Here is a 21,757-nt window from a genome sequence, read left to right as displayed (position 1 = left end):
CTCCCTTTAGCAGTCTCTTCCCGCTCTTCCCTGCCTTGCCTTACCTCGCCTCCTCTGTCTCTCCTCTCCTTTCCTTCCCCTTCCCCCACTTTCCTTCTCGTCCACTAGAAAGCCCGGAGCGAACTGAATAAACAAACATTGGTCTACCTCTGGACATCTTTCTCTTTCTTTCCTCAAGTGGGGATTCGCCTCTTCGATCTGCGCCAGTGCCTCGGAGCGTCAAAACTAATTTCGAGACGTGTAAAATATGCAGGGAACCCAAATTTGCAAATGTCTGCTAGGGTGGGGGGTTAGGAGGAGGAGGAGGAGGAGGAGGAGGAGGAGGAGGAGGAGGAGGAGGAGGAGGAGGAGGAGGAGGAGCAGGAGTAGGAGTAGGAGAACTATTGGAAGTGCCCGGGGTCTGATGTCTTGGCGAGGTGTCTTCTGTATCTGCTTCGAATCAGTTTCGCTCACAGTTTCGACGCGCTTTGTGTATTTGTTTTCCGCCGGCCGAAGATCAGAGGAGAGAAGTGCGTAGGGAAGTCGGCAAATAGTGTTCTTGAGGGAGGGAAGGAAGGAGGCTATCGATGGAGAGGAAAGGGAGGGAGAGAGGAGTAGAGTGGATAAGGAGATGACTGTGATGAAGTCTTGACTGTTTCTATGACTGAGGGATGAGGAAATAGAGGGAAGAGGAAAGGAAGGACATCTAGTGTTGACATTGTGGCGACCATTCAACACAACTCTTGAGGCAACAGCGTCCGTGTCCACTGCCCGCGGACACTATAGCTTTCTATGGGTTACTGGGTCCCCCATTCGCAACCATCCCAACCCTGCCACCAATATGCACGGAGCAGAGATGCTAAGCTAGGACGCTTAAGGTCAGAGATACGAAAACTGGAACTAAATTTTCATGCTTTTCTTTACAATTTTTTTCTTTTAACATTTAATTTTCTGAGAGGTACTAAACAACTCTGAGGTCATACATTTTTCTTCAGGCATTTTATATATATATATATATATATATATATATATATATATATATATATATATATATATATATATATATATATATATATATATATATATATATATATATATATATATATATATATATATATATATATTTGGGGGGGCAAATTTTTCAAAATACGTAAAAGAATATTTTTTTTTTTCCTTTCTTCACACATATTGCTACTTCTCAATCACAGTTCTTTGCATATTAAGTTTCTCTTTCCAGGAAAAAAATAGAATTAAAATTGGTTATTAACTTTGGGAGGAGATGCAGTTTGGCGAAGATCATTTTTAGATACGAGCTGTTAAAGATTTGTGTGTCAATACTCACACTTAGCAGTTGTTAATGACCTCCTGCACTGTAACTATCATCTCTGTCAATTCCCTCCGCCTTCCTCTTCTTTCTTGAGGTAAGTTTCATTGTCATCTAAGGGTTGACAGGAAGTGATGTCCCCTTTCTTAAAATTGTACACTGACATGTTCTCTGTGACAGGTGCTGTATATCTACAGTACACATTCAAAATACACAGTTGCATAATGTTATACTGTACAGTAAGGTACCCTTGTAAGGACAGCACTCTGAAAATTTACTTTTTTTACATTTTTATGGTAATTATTGTCTGGAATACAACATTACAAAATAAAATAAATATCTACATTCCTGCAAACACTATGCATGTGTATCTGACATAATAACTTCATTTTACTCAATATGATTATTGCTAAAACTACTTAACTAATTGTGGTTGGCCTCTGGAATTGAGATCCTGGTGTTCCGTATACTCAACGGTTGCTTTCCCCCCGCCGCTCTCTCTCTCTCTCTCTCTCTCTCTCTCTCTCTCTCTCTCTCTCTCTCTCTCTCTCTCTCTCTCTCTCTCTCTCTCTATCTATCTATCTATCTATCTATCTATTTATCTATCTATCTATCTATCTATCTCTGCTTTCTTGGCCAAACGTGCAGTGACACTTTTTCTAGACTTATCTAGCGGTGCTAGAAGTCTGTTAGACTTCTTAGACATTGTAGATAAAAGAATAACAGGCGAGTACACAAGGTAAAACTTCGTTTTTCCTTAAATCACACTTCAATCTCAACACCAGGACATAAACAAACTATTACCATACGCACACTGTTACTAGATGTAAGAACAAACTAATGTTTTCACCCAAACTCCGAAATTCTGGCCTCCTTAAGACTGGAAATTCTCCCTCATGGGGTACTCAGTGATACAAAACTTTCCCCCTTCACCTACATGCCTCACTCATTGCCTGATTCAAGTAAATCTGCCCTAATCAAACCAAATAGACAAGTTACATGCATTACTAGTGCTTCCTGACGAGTCATTTGCGAGTGTTCCCTATTCCGCAATGGCATCATATAATCTCGTTGCCGTGGCACCTTAAATCAATCAGTCAATCATTCACTCATTCAATCTTACTCAAAAAAAAAAAAAAAAAGTTTTCCTTATCCTTGACGTACTCTTGAATATTCCTTCCCCAATCTTCTTACGAGTTACGGGCCCCTCTACTTCAATCCACTCTTCTTCTCTCCCTCCGTCTTTCCCTCCTGTGTTTGCTTCCCTTACGGCTGCCCATTCCCTATCCAATACACATAAAACGAGCTGTTTATTGCCGCCCCACGCCTTCCTCCCCTCGGGCCTGGCATATCCTACACCAATTTTCCGCCAGTGTGTGGATGTAGGGAAGTGTGCAGCCGAGAGGGAGAGAAGAGGACGAGTGCGAATACTGCGGAGTGTGTGTGTGTGTGTGTGTGTGTGTGTGTGTGTGTGTGTGTGTGTGTCTCCCAGCAGGCCTATAAGCCACCCATCAGTTCTACACGGCTTCCTCCAGTCTCAATCAAGCCCCGGTCAGGTATCACTAGCCCCTTCTCAGAGCCCAGCAGGCCATTCTAAACCCGCCAGCCCCGTTGCGGAGCCCCATCAGCCCCTGCCACACGCCCCCCCCAGGCCGCGGCAAGCCTCACTCACTCGACCTTCTGACGACCGCGGAGGAATTACCTCAAGATAACTTTAATGACTATCACATTTCGAACTTGCAATAGACCCCGCTGTGGGCAGAAAGGAGGAGGGAGGAAGGAGGCAGGACAGGGGAGGGTAGAGGCAGGGAAGGCAGGAGAGGCAGCAGGGATGAGGGTGAGGGAAGCGAAAAGGTGCGCTCCAGATAATATCAACTGAGAAGAGGCACACGAGGCTCTCACACCGGAAGACAGGTGTTGGCACTCAGGAGACAGGTGAGTGAGGAAAGGTGTCTTGTATGTTTCTAATGTGTAAATTGTGTCAGATGTTTTAGTGTAAGAGCAATTTGCTGGATCATGCTGGTTATTTGAATTACGTTGAGTACTGTGTGGTGTCGTCAATAAAATATCTACCTGTCTGTTTAAGGAGGATTAAAGGAAAGAAACCATTGCATTTTCTGAAGCCAAGCGCACCCTGTATTTGTTTCACGACTTTATTTCCTAGGTTCTTCTAAAGTTTAGTGTCTATGAGCATATCGGCGCTAAACTTTACTCTTGAAGGCTTGCGTGGTCTGCCTGTGGATTTCCTGGAGGTTAGGTGAGTCAGCCTCCGCAGGAATGAACACGTCACTGAAGTGTTTATTCGACATTAAAGTTATTCTTTGCTTACTAAACTAAACACATTTCTCATCCTCTGCTCGCCTTTCCAAAATAAATATGAACGAATAAACAAATAAATAAAGAAAGTTATAAAAAATGCAAAGAAAAGAAAAGAAACTTCACATCCACAACATGGTAAGAAGTATACATTTCGATTTGTCGATTTAAAAGCATCTCCATACCGTACTGTCGCTACTGTGCAATATTACCCGCCAGCCAAGCACAGCAGCGTCACACAGCGCCTCCGTGCACTCAGGTTACAGGGAAACATTATAATCCACAAGGGCGAGTAGTTTCAAGATGCTGTTTAAAGTGATTATAATGAACCCTGATTTTTACCAGTGTTCTTTATTCTATTTGGTTTATTTTGTTATGTCTTCCTGTTTATGTCATGTTTCTCCCCTTACGAAGCTTTCTTGAGCTGATGGTCCTTGTGAGTTCCTTGGGACCGACATGTGGTTCATATAACAACAACAACAACAACAACTACAACAACAACAACAACAAAACCACACCATCAACACAGAAAACACACAACGAGAAGAATCACGAGGCAAAGCATAAGCAACACTCACCCTCCACGCAGGAAGCCGGGGCAGTGTTGAAGCCAGTGGTCCGGAATGCTGCTGGTCTTCATGCACCACCAACCTACAGGAATAGATAGAAAAATAGTTAAGTTGAGGGCATATGCTGTAACTGCGGGTAGCTTTGGCTCTAACTAGTATTTATTAACCGACAGGAATACGTACTCAGGTTCTTTTTTTACCAATAAGAGTGCATAGTTAAGGTTAGATGACCATTTAATGACCAGTAAGAGTACGTAGTTAAATTAGATAACTATTAATCATAAGAAAATCGACCAGTAGGAATACATAGATAGGTCGAGACAACTATCCACTAACTAACAGGAATGCGAGATGTAGTTACAGAATTTACTGAAAGAACTTATTCTATATAAACAGAAAACAAGTGAACTGAAGGGATATTTGTCCGTCTGACTGGTACTAATGCCGCACTTCTGGAGCAACGGAAGGCGGAGAGACGGGGGGATCTGACTCAAGGATGATATAAAAGATAACAGGTTTCTTTTTTTTTTATTATTATTATTATTATTATTATTATTATTATTATTATTATTACTATTGTTTACTCTACACCAACGACACTTAACTCCAACAAGTCTGAAAGTTGTGGTAAATACTCAACTTTTTTATACATACATTATTATTTATTTATTATTATTTTCTCGAGTGCAGTGTTGCAAGGCCACTCAGAATAATACACCACAGGATGTAAACACAACACCAGTCTTTCTTTTCTGTTTTCTTTTTTTCTCTAAGAGCGGCAGCTTAGCGTTCTCTCTCTCTCTCTCTCTCTCTCTCTCTCTCTCTCTCCTCTCTCCTCTCTCTCTCTCTCTCTCTTTCTCTCTCTCTCCTCTCTCTCTCTCTCTCTCTCTCTCTCTCTCTCCTCTCTCTCCTCTCTCTCTCTCTCTCTCTCTCCGTCCAGTTTTTTTGAATTCCGTAGCCCAGCCTCCTTCACACATAAACAGGGAACCAAATCAAATCATATCAAGTCATATTAAACAAATAAATAAATAGAAAAATTATGATTAAACGCTAGAATTAATTTACTGAAGACTACTTTAATTTTTACACTACCCTGTCTAGACGCCTTAGCACCACACACTTCAACTAGGCCCCCTCACTAGATCTACCCACTGGCAGGTATTGTGGGGAGAATGTCAGTAGATCAGAGCAGAGGACTCAAGATTAAGGAAGAAACACAAAACATAGTAAAAGTAAAGAGTAACACATTCTTCGACTCCTGACCATGACTACCTCAGCACGTGCGTGAACCACAGGCACGTCCCCAGCTGTCAGTGCCGGGAGGAACACGAACCACATTGGAAGTGAAAGTACATGGAAGCTTTCTCAATTTCTGACCACAATTGTATCTCGGAACGTGCGTGAACAAGACATTCCCTCAACTATGCCATGTTTCTTCTACAGGCTGGAGTGGACCTGAAAGCAAGCTAAAAGTCACTGAAGGGTAATAAGTGGACCTAAATTTGACCCCAAAGGATAGAGTGCACCTGAAATCAATCCAAATGTCCCTGAAGGCAAGCAAGTGAACTAAATCTACCACTACAGATTGGAATGTATCTCAAATCAACCGAAGTGTCACTGAAGACAAACAAACTGACCTAAATTCGCCTCCAAAGCAAGGACAACCTCCTCCTCCATTACGGCAAACAACATATTCAAACAGGTAACAAGCTGAAACAAAATGGATACACTCCGGGCAACATAAACAAGCCTCAGACGGTGCGGGAAGAATGACTGTCCAGCTGGCAACTCTCCGCATCTCGTCTCGGGTGTAACTGTACCACCTCCTTGGCAGACAGCGAGGAGGCCAAAGATGACCCAAAGGATAGTATTTGTGATTCAAACGCTCCCTCCTTCGTGACATCTAGGACTACAGATGAGGCTACGTAGAACCTTAGTATCCTTACACACACACACACACACACACACACACACACACACACTCGCTCCCACACACACATATGAAACAAACAATTAATTAAAGAGAGAGAGAGAGAGAGAGAGAGACTCGTCTAATAAAACAATAGGCAACATTAACTTCAATAACGTGGGAGAGAGAGAGAGAGAGAGAGAGAGAGAGAGAGAGAGAGAGAGAGAGAGAGAGAGAGAGAGAGAGAGAGGTGGGTGTTGGTGGGCCGATGAGAGGAGACAGATGAAAAGAGAAAGTAGAAGGAAAAACGAAAATGAAAAGGAGAAGGGATCAATATTGGTAAAGAGAAAGATGAAGAGATATATCATTACTACTACTACTACTACTACTACTACTACTACTAATAATAATAATAATAATAATAATAATAATAATACTGCTGGTGCTACTACAACAACAACTACTACTATTCCTACTACTACTACTACTACTACTACTACTACTACTATTACTACTACTACTACTACTACTACTGCTACTATTACTACTACTACTACTACTACTACTACTACTACTACTACTACTACTACTACTACTACTATTGATAATAATAATAATAATAACAATAACAACAATAACAATAATACATAACAATAACAGCAATAGCAACAACAATAACAAATAAAAACGGTATTTCCCATAAGCTGATACGATAAAAAAAAACGAGCAAAAAACAAACAAACAAACAAACAAAATCACAAATAAATCAGGAAGCAGGAAATTAAAGGTCAAAGCAAATAAATAAATACGTGAACAAATAGAACATAAACAAACAACAACAAAAAATCTATAACACCAATAACATAATGAAATCCTCTTTGTTCTAATCACGGAACAAAGAACATAAAACAAACCATAATATTTTCTTCACTCAAGCTTCACTGATAAGCAAAAATTACAGAACTTCGATGTAACGGCTATTTTTATGGAACAGAGGCTGGAAGGGGGCGGGGAAAGACGGGGCGAGGCGGGGCGGGATGCTGGGCGTGGGAGGAATGGGTGGTGACACGCGGGTGGAGTGAGGATGGGCGGGGACATGGGTGGAAGGACGAGGCGAGGCGAGGAAGGTAAATGAAAGAGGCGGGGATGGAAGAGGAGGAAGAGGAGGAGGAGGAGGAGGAGGAGGAGGAGGAGGAGGAGGAGGAGGAGGAGGAGGAGGAGGAGGAAAACAATCACGTGATAGAGGAGAATGACAAGAAGATAATGAAGAAAGCGACGATTATAACAACCACGTGAGAGAAAACGAAGAAAAAAAAAATAGTAACAACAACAATAAGAAGAAGAACGATGACAAGAACACTGACAAGACGAAGAAAGAAGAGGAGGAAGAGGAGGTAGAAGAGGAGTTGGAGGATACAGAAGACCTTAAGACACATAGACAACATGAGGAAATGAACCAAGGAGTAAGCAAGCCAGCAAGCAGAGTGAGCAGCACCAGGTAAGGTGAGGGTCGGGAGCAAGGCGGGTCACACTCACCTGAGGAGCTCACCTTCGATTTTACTGCACCTCCCCCACCTCACCTGTCACCCGCCCAACTGCCTCTGCCCGCTGCTCCTCCCCGTCCCTCCTGACATCCCACCTAACCCTACCTCCCCTTTTTCCCCTTATATCCACGTATTAATTAGGAAACGTAAAATAATATAGAAGACGATACGAAAAAATCACAGGCACTGCAAATCTTAAGAGGCCCAGCCAGCCCTCAGATGACGTCACCTGCGCGGGGAGAGATGCGCAGTGCTCCTCAGGTTGTCATTGGCCGGCGCGGGTCTAAGAGATCTCTAGGTTGCCGCTGCACAGTTCAGAGGCCCACACTGACCCCCACGCACTTCCCCGGTGACACGAGAAGGATGTAAGACAAACTCTGACCGCCTGACCTTATCTCTCACTGGGTCACCGCTGCCACCATTACCCCCAGTACCACTAACACTATTAACCAGCTCACATCATCTTTGTACTCCACGACGCCATCACAGCTTAGAACACCCACACACGTTCTTCCTCACCTCATGACATCACATTACGTACATCTTATCCTTCCTATACCCATATTGCCTATACAGACAAGTACATACCGTTTATTAAGTATATTTCAAGTAGCTGAACGACTTGTTTACGAAAGGAGTGTTCTGTTCTGTCATGCACGTCTCGTCTCTTAGTACAGTACACGCTTCACTTGTTTCGAAGCCTCGCTCGAAACACTAAACTCGCCGAGGCAAACGAAAGGAGAGAAAAGCTAATGGGGTGTTGGTATAGGATGCAAGTAAAGGCTGAGGCATTGTTGTAGTAGATCTAGAGAGAGAGAGAGAGAGAGAGAGAGAGAGAGAGAGAGAGAGAGTTGCCCCATATACTGCCTCCATTCCTGCTCCTATATTCTCTCTCTCTCTCTCTCTCTCTCTCTCTCTCTCTCTCTCTCTCTCTCTCTCTCTCTCTCACATCTGTCTTGTATTGGGTATCGCTGAGCCCTTTCCTCCGATAGCTTACTGAGGCGCGGCGGGGACAGTGGAGAGAGAGAGAGAGAGAGAGAGAGAGAGAGAGAGAGAGAGAGAGAGAGAGAGAGAGAGTCAAAAGGGATTGGAGGAGAAATGAACTATAGTGGAGAGGAAAGAATATAATTTTTTTATTCTCTCTCTCTCTCTCTCTCTCTCTCTCTCTCTCTCTCTCTCTCTCTCTCTCTCTCTCTCTCTCTCTCTCTCTCTTCCTCTTTTTCATCCCCGAAGCATGGAACTAAAGATGCTTCATGAAGAGAGAGAGAGAGAGAGAGAGAGAGAGAGAGAGAGAGAGAGAGAGAGAGAGAGAGAGAGAGAGAGACGTAAAAATACAAAAAGGAAAGGAAGAAGAGCAATAGAAAAAAAAATAAAATAAAAATAATGCGGGATAAGGATGCTTGGAATGGCTCCGTCTGAAATAAATAAATTTTGACCCGAAGACGCAGGCGAAGGCGAAGGCGAAGAAGACGACGACGAATTTCCAGCGAATAACAGGTTTTCTTTTTACAGGATATTGTGGGAAATTAATTAATATTCGGCTACAAGAGGGAAGCAGATCTAAGGTCCCTCACACCTCGCCGCACCTGAAGGAGGAGGAGGAGGAGGAGGATGGGGGTAGGAGGAATGATGGAGAGAGGCAAGAGGAAGACTCGTAAATAATCCGCAGCCTCATCTCCCTTCCTGGATGAATTCTCACGTGTATTGTGGAGACATAATAGGCTCACCCAATTTGGTGATCGAAAGTCGGGGACGAGTTAAGGACGTCCCAGCCTTACCCCCGCGCCCCGCCCCGCCCCACCCCGCCCCGCCCCACTGAGTCCAGCCGCCACCAGCCACGCAAGTTCCGCTCCCCGGGTCCCACATGCCAGGCAGACCACACCGTTGTCGCAAAAATGCAGCGCCATTTCGCAGCAGGGCGGGCAGCGGCGATGCCCGGGGCGCGAATCATTTTGAAACACCTAGGAAGGGAGTGGAAATCTCCCCTTGAACATTTGATCTCTTTACGTGAACATCAAAAGCAACCTTTTAATAATCACGTAACTCAGAAAAGGCAAAATTTTCTAAGAGCTTCTCATTTCCCATTTTTATTCGACCCTGGCCCTGCGCGGGAGTTAATTAGAAACATGAATAGGTTATACGAGCATCCCTCCCTCCACCGCCTGCCCCGCCGCCGCCTCCGCCTCACCCCGACCCTCGCCTTCACCCTCGCTTGGCTCTGCTGGGTTACCGGACAGAGCGCTGCCTGCTGCTGCTGCTAGTCTGACCTACTCCTTGCTTCTTCCTGTCAGTAATTCAACCAGCCAGCTAGTCAGCCACCCAGAGGAGCTGTCAGTTAGCCAAATAGTCAGTCAGTCAACCAGCCAATAAATAAGCCACCAAGTCAGCTAACCAACCGAGCTGTCAATCAGTCAGTCAGCCAATCACCCAAACAGCAATTCTCGCTCATAAAGGCGGAAAGTTTTGATTTAACAACAAAATGAAGATCATAATATTGTGTGTCACAAACAACAATTCTAATAACCGCGCCATTTACTCTCTGCGACGGCCTCCAAAACTAACGCCAATTCCTTCACGAAATTGCCGGTTGGACAAAAAAAAAAGAGAAAAACAAATGTTGGCTAAGTGTGGTACTGTACCCTGCACGTACCCGGCCAGGAAGTGCCTAATTACTCCTGCCAATTACCGCCATTGCTGTTTTAAGGTTCATGGTTCACTGTTCCTTCTCCGTATCATGTATTTACACATCGCTGCCGAAGAACATTATCAATCCGAAGTTCCTGTTAAGTCCAAGTTCAAAAGATTATTTCCTCAAGTTCCAAACCTTATTTCCATGCGCTGCTAAGTCTATTTCCACATCACCGGACAACATAAAAAAGGAGACGGAATATTAAAAAAAATAAATAAATAAAAATAAATAAATAAATAAATAAATAAAATAAATAATAATAATAATAATAATAATAATAATAATAATAGTAATAATAATAATAATAATAATAATAAAACAAATAAATAAATCTTCAGCAGCCCTCTGATGGCAAGCTTTCAAACCAATTTAGCGACGGTTTCATCTGTAGATTGATTTCTGAACTAACATGCGCGCTTTGCCCTCTAGGGACAGAAAATTGTTCAGGTGTGCGCCGTCTGGCGGTGATATATTACACTAAGCAGGTATGTAACAACTGAAGCCACATTTTCTTCGTGTGACTGTTGTGGTGTTCTCTTATTTGCTTTTCTGCTTTTGTCTTTTCATGGTGCATGGATAACGCACAGGACGAGAAGCAGATTTCACGCTGGCTAGTGGATTAAGTAGGCAGTTCCTGTACGTGGCTGATATTTTTTTCATATCAGGAGGACTGCATAGATGATTTGAGAGAGAGAGAGAGAGAGAGAGAGAGAGAGAGAGAGAGAGAGAGAGAGAGAGAGAGAGAGAGAGAGAATTAAAAGTAGAAAGCCCGAAGTAATATTAAAGTTATATTTGTCGCTGGTCAGATCTCATCTAGACTACGCTGTGCAGTTCTGGTTCCCATATTACAGGAGGGATATAGGTCTGTCAGACTCAGTACAAAGAAGAATGACTAAAAGGATACAGGGGATGAGGAGTATTCCTTACGAAGCGAGACTGAAGCTGTTAAATTTACATTCTTTAGAGAGACGTAGATTAAGAGGGGACGTGATAGAAGTCTTTAAGTAGTATAAGGGTTATAACAAGGGAGACGTAAGCAAAATTCTTAGGATCAGTTACCAAGGTAGAACAAGAAATAAAGGATTCAAGCTTGAAAAATTTAGGTTTAAAATAGATAGGAAGGAATTGGTTCTCAAAATAGAGTGGCAGATGAATGGAACGGACTCAGTAATTTAGTTATTAGTGCTGAGTTATTAGGGAGCTTTAAGAGAAGATTTGACAGATTTATGGATGGGGATGATAGGTGGAAATAGGTAGGTATATTTCATACAGGGACTGCCACGTGTAGGTCTGATGGCTTCTTGCAGCTTCCCTTATTTATTATGTTCTTATGTTCTTATAAGAGAGAGAGAGAGAGAGAGAGAGAGAGAGAGAGAGAGAGAGAGAGAGAGAGAGAGAGAGAGAGAGAGAGAGAGAGAGAGAGAGATTCAGATTCAGAAATTTATTTCCATTTTACAATGGTTATTCAGTATACATAATTCATTGTACAGTTACATCATCAGTATCAGAGGGAGAGAGAGAGAGAGAGAGAGAGAGAGAGAGAGAGAGAGAGAGAGAGAGAGAGAGAGAGAGAGAGAGAGAGAGAGAGAGAGAGAGAGAGAGGGAGGGACGAATTTGAGAGGAGAAGCAAAAATCAAAACCTTATGGAAAATACTAGTGAGGAACAGTGAGCTCGTATGAACAGGAGAAAGGCTGCAAAAGTAGTATGCTTCTGATATTTTTTCATCATGCACACACTTATGACATGATGACTCCCACGGAGATATCCATACGAGGTCTCGCATTATAACCCCATCTATTGACAACACTAGTGAAAGCAGGGGGAGGGGTACGTGTATCCAGTTTTGGGAATCCCGGTGTGACAAGTAGGTCAGTGGGTATGGCCCTGATAGCTAGCAGGAGATGCGGCAACACACACAGTTCAGAATTGCCTTACGAGTATCGCCTTTCTTCCTTTAATTCGTATGTCATTTAAGACCTATTACTTCCCTTCCAGGTCTTGTTTTTTTGTTCTTTATTTCTTGTTATTTCTTCTTCGACCTTCAGGTGTTTTCCGGATAGTTTGTAATGTCAGAGGAATGAGAAAGACGGGAGAAAAACAGACCAAGCATCCGTTTTGTCTCGAGATGTTCGACAACCAAACGAACGCACCTGCACTGGCACACCTGCCTTGCTTAACATCCCGTGTTCACTTAGATGCCCGCCACATCGAAATTTTGAAGTTACGCTTTTAGTTTTGACTTTTCATCATGTGCAAATCATCACTGTCCGTGCCCGTAATGCGTTGTGAGAAGCTGGTTATGATTCACTGTTCAGGTATCTGTTCTGCGCACCTCATGTTTTGCCTCACACACACCCCACACCTTGCTTTACACTGATCACGTACCCACTGACACCTTGACCTTGTTCCACACTACCCACGTACACCCAACACCTCGTCACACAAACACCACGTACAACACACTCACCTTGTTTCATACGCAGCACAAATACATCCCACCTTCCTCACACGGATCACGTCCACTCCACAACTTGCCTTACACGCACCACGTACACTCCAAACTTTGTCTCACACTTACCACGTACTCTACACCTGCTTCACACGCACCACGCACACCACACACCTTGCCTCATACATATCACATCTTGGGCTAACTGTTGCAAATGTATACCGCCCGAAGTGTTCCCTACAAGACAGTCCAACAGGTTCCGCTTATCTAGACTGCAGCTTGATTCAAGATACGGGCGTGTTTCCGGTAGCATTAAGTGTCAGCCAAAGTGAAGCAATATCTGTGCAAATTTGGGATTATTGAAGCAAAACTGGTCTACTGATTTCGTGACACTAAATGTTTATCTTTCGGCAAAATGACGGGAGAAACAACATATAACGTACTGCACGTGGTATTTTAGTCAGCTATTTCGTAAATACAGCCAAAATTCAGTCTCGAAAAAAAAAATAAATAAATAAAAATAAATATATGAAATAAATAAAAAAAACATGGAAGGCACTCAGGAAAAAAAAATAATAATAAAAAGTACTGTGTTTGGTTTGTGAGTAAATTGAACAACAAAGAACATACGTAATCTAAACTTTTAAACATGCAAAACTAACTCTCAATTCAGCTGAGCAGTAGTGTCCTACGGGATACTTTCCTTGCGAGGCACTAGTCCTGTGGGGCGCTAGCTCTGCGATGCGACGAGCAAAACAAAAACTTACTGAATTCTTTCTGCTCCCTTTACCATTATAAAACTGAGGACCGAATGGCGGGGTGTCCCGCGGATCACGAGTCTCACAGGGCGGACCGCGACACGTTGGTGCTTTCGATCTGACTGACTGACTGTGGCACTGTGGGCCACCGACGACAGTCCACGTGGCACTCTCTCTCTACACACACACACACACACACACACACACACACACACACACACACACACACACACACTGATTTCAAGCACATATAAGCCGTGACCACACGCTTTTTATTCAGTGTGATTAATTCGTTTAAGTAAGGAATATATCCCAATCTTTTTTTCTTTTTTTTTCAATTTTTGTACAGGTCTGGACCTGTGTTAACAAATCGGAAAAAAAAATAATAATTCATTTTTTATTTGATAATGGGGATATGATTTTTGTTCAAAGAAGAGCCACTGTATATAGTTAAAATATTATTTAAAGTTCTTAGGAGTGCAGCATAGATAATAATCATATTTCGCTTTAAAACAAAAAAAACAAAAAAACATACTTTTTCGAATGATATATGTATTTCATATAAATATTCTCATTCTCCTATTCCTGATTTAATTGTATGTAAACTTAGATAAAAAATTTTAATCGGATTTTTTTATATCCATTTTTTGTACATGTTCGGACCTGCGTTAAAAAAATCGAAAAAAAAAAAATTTCTCTGATAATCGGGATGTGTTCTTTCTTAAAAAAAAAATGTTTCTGAGGAGGACTCATAAAGAGCAAGAAAACAGCCACAGTTCACCAGGTGGTTATGAATGATCTTAAATACTTTAATATATAAAAAAATCATGGAGAGCTATTTTTCCATGGTATACGGTACTGCACTGCACTCAATAACAACACTAGAAATAAACTTTAGTGATAACAATTAAAACGTTATTCTAACTTTAATATACTTTATTTTCTTTCATTCTTCTTAATATGATGAAAGCCACGCAGCCCGTTTTCAGTGCTTCATTGCGGGGTTAACTTTATTTGAAGGTTATCAAAAGTAAAAGAAATAAGAGATGTAAATACGTGAAAAAAAAAAAAAAATGCAATGTAAGAGTTGTAAATAAAATGAAGTCAAAATGATTACATGATTTCAAGACTCAGTCAAATGTAAGCTCAGTAAACCCTACTCTGTGGCAGATAATTGTCTCATATTGAACTAATTTATCCCTCCTTAAGGAATGTAAACAAGCAGGGAGGGAGAGAGGGAGGGAGGGAGGAGCACCTCTTTACATAACTTCCTGTCGCGTCACCCACACTCACGTCCTGCTGATAATCGGCACACAAGCCCTCTCGTTTTGACAGAGATGGTTGTGTAATGTAACCTACTTTCTGCAAGCAGGGAAGAGTATTGCGCAGCTCATGGCCTCGGGACGTTTCATAAGTCACTAGTTTCGTATTAAAATAAATAAAAAATAAATAAAATACTTACAGCTGATGAGGGACACAATTTTCTCGTTCTGACATGATGGTCGAATTGTCACTTATTTTCTATTTATTATAGGCAGAGAACGGTATACGCATTCCAATGCCTAGAAAAGTTTAACAAGTCCATTAGATTCAAATTCAGATATCTGAAGTAGCTAAGCGACATTGTGATGGCACAGGACAAATGTGCCATTACGCTTAGTCTGCCACTGTCTGCCTGTCTCTAACCTGAATTTATGAGGGATAATGACCTTAAACAGCTGAAAGTGAAGCAAATAACCGGGAAAAAACTAGGTGACAATCACGTGTATGTTTAACTGTTAACTTGCACTACTGCTTAATTCATTACACGATAGGTTGTCACTCTCTGGCTCGAATTTATGGAGGAATAATGACTTGCAACAGCAGAATGAAGTAAATGACTGGGTTAAACTAGGTGATAAACACATATATGCTTACCTATTAACTCATGGCAAGATTTTTGCATCACTCATTCTCTCTTGTTACTCTTCACACTAGTAACTGGCACAATACGCGGTTCTCTATTGTGTGGCTCACGTGGCCCTCAGAGGCAGGGTGTGTGTTGCCGGGGTGACAGCCTGACAGCCTTCAGTAGGTGCTCGCACGCTACCTCCCTGCCTGCTTCTGTCATCACCACTGTAAGTATACCACTCTTGTGCCACATGAGTCCCATTCACTTCTTTATCTTATGTACATTAAATTAATCAACTTATACAGAAAAATACGAAATATCTAAACCATCAAGTAGCTATTATTCTATTTTCTTATAAAGTTTCTCTAATAGCTAAACACTATTTATACAATAGTAAATATTCATTGTACCTGCATTATGGTACCACTTTTCCTATGCTAAGGCTGTGGCTGGTGAAATGACACATGGGCAGTCATTACAGTGTAATATCACCTTTACAAGAGTGGCAGGAAGAATCCAGGCGCGTGGCGATGCTCTCTTGTCTCCCCAGCAGCTGCAACAGCAGCAGCTTCCCTCTCCAACACAAGCACGGACAAGGCTGCTCATAAACACCCCCTGATGGCTGCGTGAGGGCCCAAGACACCCACTGCGGCACCACGCCCTCAGGTACCCAGTAATCACACCACAGGATCATGAAGGCGGTGGTTGTGGTGGTTCATGGTTAGGTAGGCTATTGGTGTGATGCTAAAAAACTATCAAATATTTTGGTAGAGATAAGGAATAGCGCATGATTGGTCAAGTTTGTAAGGAGTCTGTAGGTCTAAAATATAATTGTTCTTGTGCAGTGTATCATCTGTAAAATTATATTATTTAAACGCCTATAATCATCCTCTGCTGTACCGAGTCTACCCTAGTCACCCACCTTCGTACCTTAGAGCTCATTTCTTCCAGTTCCCTTTGTGGATCTAACGTAACCACTTGCCTGTAACTTATTGGTGACGATAAGGAATAGAATATCGGGGAGGTTATAAGAAATCGGACAAAACTTTGATGTATACTGTATAATTTGTGTTTGCCTGCTATCCATGTTAGTGTTTATCTTATCTAAGCTCCACAATTACTGACTGCAATACTAACCTTATACAGGAGTCTGCCATAGTTAGTCATCCACTATCCTATTTTAGAACTAATTAAACCCTGTTTCCTTTTTTAAAATTAACTGTATTAGGCTTGGACCTGTTTTATTCTTGTTCCACCCTGTATTCCTGATGAACAAAACTTATTATATCACTTGTGTCCCTTGAATATTGTACCGTTACTTTGTTTTAAATGCTGAGGCACATAACATAGCTGACAGTGACCTCATCCCTTTCCATACTGTATACCGCCACTGTAGTCAAAGCATCAGCTCTTCTTAAATCTTGAAAGAAACTATTTGTATGATTGCAGCTTCACTGGCACCTTAAGTCAGATTCATCCGTATTGTATCCCATCACTGTACTTGGAATGTCACCTCTTCTTAAATCACAAAGAAAACTAATTGTGTGACATCGGCTTTGGTTGCATGCGAAGTCAAGCTATTGGTGCCTAAGTTAGGACATCACGGTGAATTTTCCCCTGTGGCTCCTGGCTGCTTTAAGCTTTAAAAAATTGGGGATTATGGAGATAACCTTAGCCTACTCATTTTCAGACAGTGACTTTATTTCAGGGCAAAAGACAACTTCAAATCATGATCTACACATTGAAGGGATCAGCAGTGAAATAAATGAACCTAATTAATTTAAACCTAACCAAATCCTCAATCAAAGACAAATAATATTTCAGTTTTATCCACAAAACTTACTTTTATCAAGCTTGTTTGACACTATTTTGCCTTTGTGCTGTTTTTAGCAAGGAATACTTTTACTGCCACTCTTTCCTGCTGCTTATCTTCTTATTGTTAGAATTCCACAATGTAAACACAAACCATTGGTGTCCTCAGCAGAGTCATGGTATCAGTTTAATTTTATTCTGGATACCATTAGATGATTTGTTAATCTTAGGATGATACTTTCACAACCTTTGTGTTAGATATCATCTCCAGCTGCTCATTCATTGCAGTATATCATCACTCTATTCTGACTGTGTACATAAATTGTACTCATGGTAAATTTTTTTTAATTTTTTTTTATTGTGATAGTATATGACTATATTTACTGCTTAACAGGGATAAGTTTGTAGGTAGTTTTGTTTGAGCAAGTACTTCTGCAGATCCAAAACTGAATTTGCATGAAATTTATCACATTCCATAAATAGAATCCTATTTATGCAGTTAAGAAGTATGCAAAATTGTCCAATTGTGGAGGCAAGGATGAATGATGAGCGATGTCATTGAATGAATAAATTGATTTCACTCAACAATTTCATTTTGTGTTTTCAGGCTGTAAGCAACAATTTGCAAGTTGACAAGTGAGTCACATCTGATGACAACCTGGTGTGTCATCAAAGAAGATTTGCTGATATTCTGAGTACATGAAATTGAGATGATTAAGAAACTTCAGAGGTTGACTACACTTTCTTGTGAAGGAGGAAGATACTAAAATACTTGGTGTACCAGTTCATTAGCCAGTTCATCATAATAGTATTCCACAATGGATGATGATCCTCTACTTACAGAGGAGAGTGATGAGGAGTTCAGAAAAATGGAGAATGACATTGATCAGTTTCTCTCAAGTATAAGAGAAAATGTATCAAAAACTGACCTACAAAGTGAAGCTACTTGCTCCAAAGATGTCAATGATTATGATTCCATTAGCAGTGATGACTTGGAAAATCATAGTAGTTATAATTCAGTGCATTCAGTGAATAATGAGCAAGGTCTCTCAAGTCAGCCAAGAAAATTTAATCACAACTCTTCCTCAAATAAGAAGAAACAAGGATGGAAACAGAAGAAACAGGGATGGAGACAAAAGAAATGGAAGGGCCGTGGTGGAGTTCAAAAGCAGTGGAGGAGCAACTCTCAAGAGGAACAGCATGGCATAAGAGGAAGACAATTCAGACAAAGAGAACTGTCAAGGTCAGGGGATGAATATGACCAATACAGGGGACAATCATCAAATAAGAGATATAGTCACCACCCTCAGGATTCTTTCTCTCCCAGGGAGGAAGACGAATATCGGTGGTCCCTTTCTCCAAGAGGGAGGGATGAAATTGACCAAGAGAGGAGTCCCAGAAGAAATGTGTATCGCCATGAAAGAAGTACACTCTCGAGAGGAAGAGATGAGTATTTTGAAGGAGCAAGTCTTTCTCCTCAGGAAAGAGGTAATCGTCAAGAAGAGAGGAAAGGAAGGTATGGACATAAGAGGAGGAGATTTTCACCTGAGGGAATAGAACATGAGCATTCTCAGGACAGTGTTATTTTTGATGAGAATTTTACCCACTGCAGAACTTCAGGATCAAGATCAAGTGAAATGGAGAGTATATATCACAAAATATATGCAGAGGAAAGTGACTCTCCTGGTTGTTGGTCTGAGGATGAAGAAAATTATGATTATGGAGACCAACATACCAACCCTCATTGGATACATGATGATGATGATCCTTTCATGGGAAATGATGATGACTACAGCTCCTCGGCAGGAGCCATAAACAAGGCCTCACTCGTCACTGCATGCCTGGAGAGAATAGTTGCTGCCAACCCTGAAATAGTAGAAAAGTTTTCCAACGCTTGTATGTCCTTACTAAATAAATCTGTGGGTACAACTTGTGATAGTGATTATGAATATGAGGAAAGTTCATGTGGTAGCTTTGCAGATCTGTCAGGTAGGGTTTCTGCAAGGAGTTGGAGAAACAGCAGGTCACCCAGCTTCTCAAAGGGCTCATTCAGTGGAACATCAGGATCCAGAAGTCACAGAGACAGGTAGGTAATCATTCTTTTACCTCTCTAAATTGTGCTTGCTTTTTGCAGGTATCATTTTTGCATAACTGGACTGAATTAACTTAGAAAATGCTAGAAAACATGACTTTAAAGTAGATAAGTAATTTAAAAAATGACTACCAGTAGTGTGTGTCAAGACAGTTAGTTACCTGAAGCCATTTTTATTCTGTAAAATCTATCATGAAAGCACATAATCATGCCACAAACTAACCTGAATTTCAGACATCCACATCATTGTTTCCATCATGACCAGAAAGCACAAGTGGTATAGTGAACACTTGCCATGTAGCCCTCTCTTGTAGCATTGCTTCCTTCACTCACTCATCTGTTCACTTCACACAGTCTGAAAGAGAGTGAGAAAACAAGGTGTTGGTGAAGTACTTGTGAGGCAGTACAAGTTTTCTGGTTTCCTGGAGCTTCTAGAAGTTGTATAAAAGATAACACTTTCCAAATCCATTATTTGTCAATAATTTGACAAGTGCATCAATGGTTCCTTAAAACCTTACAAACTATTCATTCAATCTGTGTGAATGTGCCTATTTTCTCCTTTTCTTTTTAGCTATTTGCCAAATTTAGAGGCTTGCCAGTTCTTGTAACAGGAGATGAATTTCAGACATGAAGGCAGCTCACGAAGAATTGTTGTGGAGTATTCACAGTCCCCTAGTCCTGAGCGAGGTCACTCCTCTCGTTATGATCAGAAGAGACCTACTGCAGTAGCATCACAGACACTGAGTACAAAGAGGAGGTCAGTGAATAGGGCCTGGGATGGACAGGCAGCCAGTCCATGTAGCATATATATATATATATATATATATATATATATATATATATATATATATATATATATATATATATATATATATATATATATATATATATATATGCACATGCATATCCAGCCTTCATCATGTTATATGTTCTTGGGGTGTTTAATAGGTGAGACCTTACCTATTAGTGGTTAGTCTGTATGTGACCATCAGCCACTGATTCACACGACCACTTTTACATGACACCACCAGCGGTACTCGCTGCTTACTCCAGTGTGAAAGGGTCGGGTAACTGCAAGCAACAAGTAACTGCATGCCACCATTGGTAGCAGTTGCCTGCGCTGCCACAGTGGCCCTATATGAAAGACTCCAGTGCAGACTATGGGAGGTAACGAGTGTCAGCCACAGGTGGTGTCATGTGAAAGGGGCCTCACACTTGATTATCTTGAAATGCTAGATTGATTAGAAATTAAGTGTTTCAAACTCTATTAAGAAAGTTCAAATTTCATCTTTTGAAATGCTGTAATAAATTTAGTGCCTTTTTTTTTTGTAATGAAGTGGTGACAGGTCAGTGTGGAATGTATTGTATGGGCAATAAAGGGGGAAGTGGTGCAGCATCATCATGAGTTGTTCCATGATTGTGACAATTTGTCTGCACCTCACCTTTGGCCTTGCAGTGATTGCATGCACCTTTATCATAGAGTGAAGAACATTCTTCTAGAGCCCAGATAATCTTATGCTGCTCCCCTAAGGCCTTGTTGGTTGTTGCAGATCCTCCATTAATCATCACAAAAGTGGCAGTGAAGAGGATCCTAAAACTTCTGTCATTCATTCTATCAAGAAAATTCGAAAACAGTGTGAAGAAGAAAGTAACTCGATTGTTCGTCGTGCTTTGTTGGCACTGTTAAAGGTACATCAACGGGAGTGTGACATGTACCTCAAGAAACCAGAAGCCCACCCAGACTATAACAAAGAATACAGAGTGTTTTTAGATAAAAAATCCAGGAGCATTATGGATTTAGGAGGGAATCCTAATGACTACAATTTTCAGGAGGACTGGAAGAAATATTGGCCAACACAACTAGCCAGACTTTTCAGACAGAGCTGGGATACAAAGATGCACAAATGTACATCCATGTTATTGAAAAAAGGGCATCTTTCTAGGTCTTTGTCTACATCATCCAGAAAGGAGGTGACCAGTCAGCCTCATGATAAGAAACAAAAGATAAGTAAACATGCAAGTGAAAGAGTAAATGCAGAAAAAAGTGAAAGGAGATCTGAAGAAGTACAGAACCAAGAACAACAGGAATTAGAAGCAAGCTCTGCAGCACAGTGCAAGGCAAAAAAAGAGGAAATGGACACTGAATTATTAAGTATTTTAAAATTATTAAATCATATAAAGCATAAATTCAAGGATTGTGAAGCCTCCTTTGATTCATTTTATCAAAAAGCCTTGAGCTTCAAGCAGAAGAATCTTGATTTGAGTGGTATTCTTCCTGGTAATGTACCTCTTCTTGAAAAAATTGATACAAACTTGAAAGAAACTTTGGAGGATGAAGACCTTACTTTAATCCAGAAGGCTATTATTAAAGAAACTCATGAGAGATTTAAGTGCTTCTTGAAGAAGAGTAAAGAGAACAATTCA

At 41.2% G+C, this 21,757-nt stretch overlaps 1 protein-coding gene and 1 long non-coding RNA gene across 4 annotated transcripts in view; one reads left to right on the top strand and one right to left on the bottom strand.

Moving 5' to 3' along the window:
• LOC135100718 (uncharacterized) overlaps positions 1-15,172 on the bottom strand; it is a 21,734-nt gene extending 6,562 nt beyond the window's left edge. Inside the window, exons 1-2 of the long non-coding RNA XR_010268887.1 lie at positions 13,548-15,172; positions 4,198-4,270 (exon numbers count right to left, since the gene is read on the bottom strand). This is a non-coding gene — a long non-coding RNA (uncharacterized LOC135100718). The remainder of the gene's footprint in view (positions 1-4,197; positions 4,271-13,547) is intronic.
• LOC135100715 (uncharacterized) overlaps positions 12,517-21,757 on the top strand; it is a 10,825-nt gene continuing 1,584 nt past the window's right edge. Inside the window, exons 1-6 of one of the 3 annotated variants that reach the window (XM_064003905.1) lie at positions 12,517-12,646; positions 15,516-15,655; positions 15,931-16,095; positions 17,849-19,327; positions 19,959-20,090; positions 20,884-21,757. The exon at positions 20,884-21,757 is cut by the window's right edge and continues 1,584 nt beyond it. In XM_064003905.1, the coding sequence (XP_063859975.1) occupies positions 18,060-19,327; positions 19,959-20,090; positions 20,884-21,757 (2,274 nt within the window). In that variant the 5' untranslated portion in view covers positions 12,517-12,646; positions 15,516-15,655; positions 15,931-16,095; positions 17,849-18,059. Of the gene's footprint in view, positions 12,647-15,515; positions 15,656-15,871; positions 16,096-17,848; positions 19,328-19,958; positions 20,091-20,883 lie in introns of all 3 variants that reach the window. The other 2 variants (XM_064003906.1, XM_064003904.1) reach the window with 2 other exon arrangements.

Source organism: Scylla paramamosain, chromosome 5 (assembly GCF_035594125.1).
Source record: "Scylla paramamosain isolate STU-SP2022 chromosome 5, ASM3559412v1, whole genome shotgun sequence".
Lineage (NCBI taxonomy): Eukaryota > Metazoa > Arthropoda > Malacostraca > Decapoda > Portunidae > Scylla > Scylla paramamosain.
The sequence above is the reverse complement of the archived record's forward strand: the minus strand, read 5'-3'. Positions and strand labels throughout refer to the sequence as shown.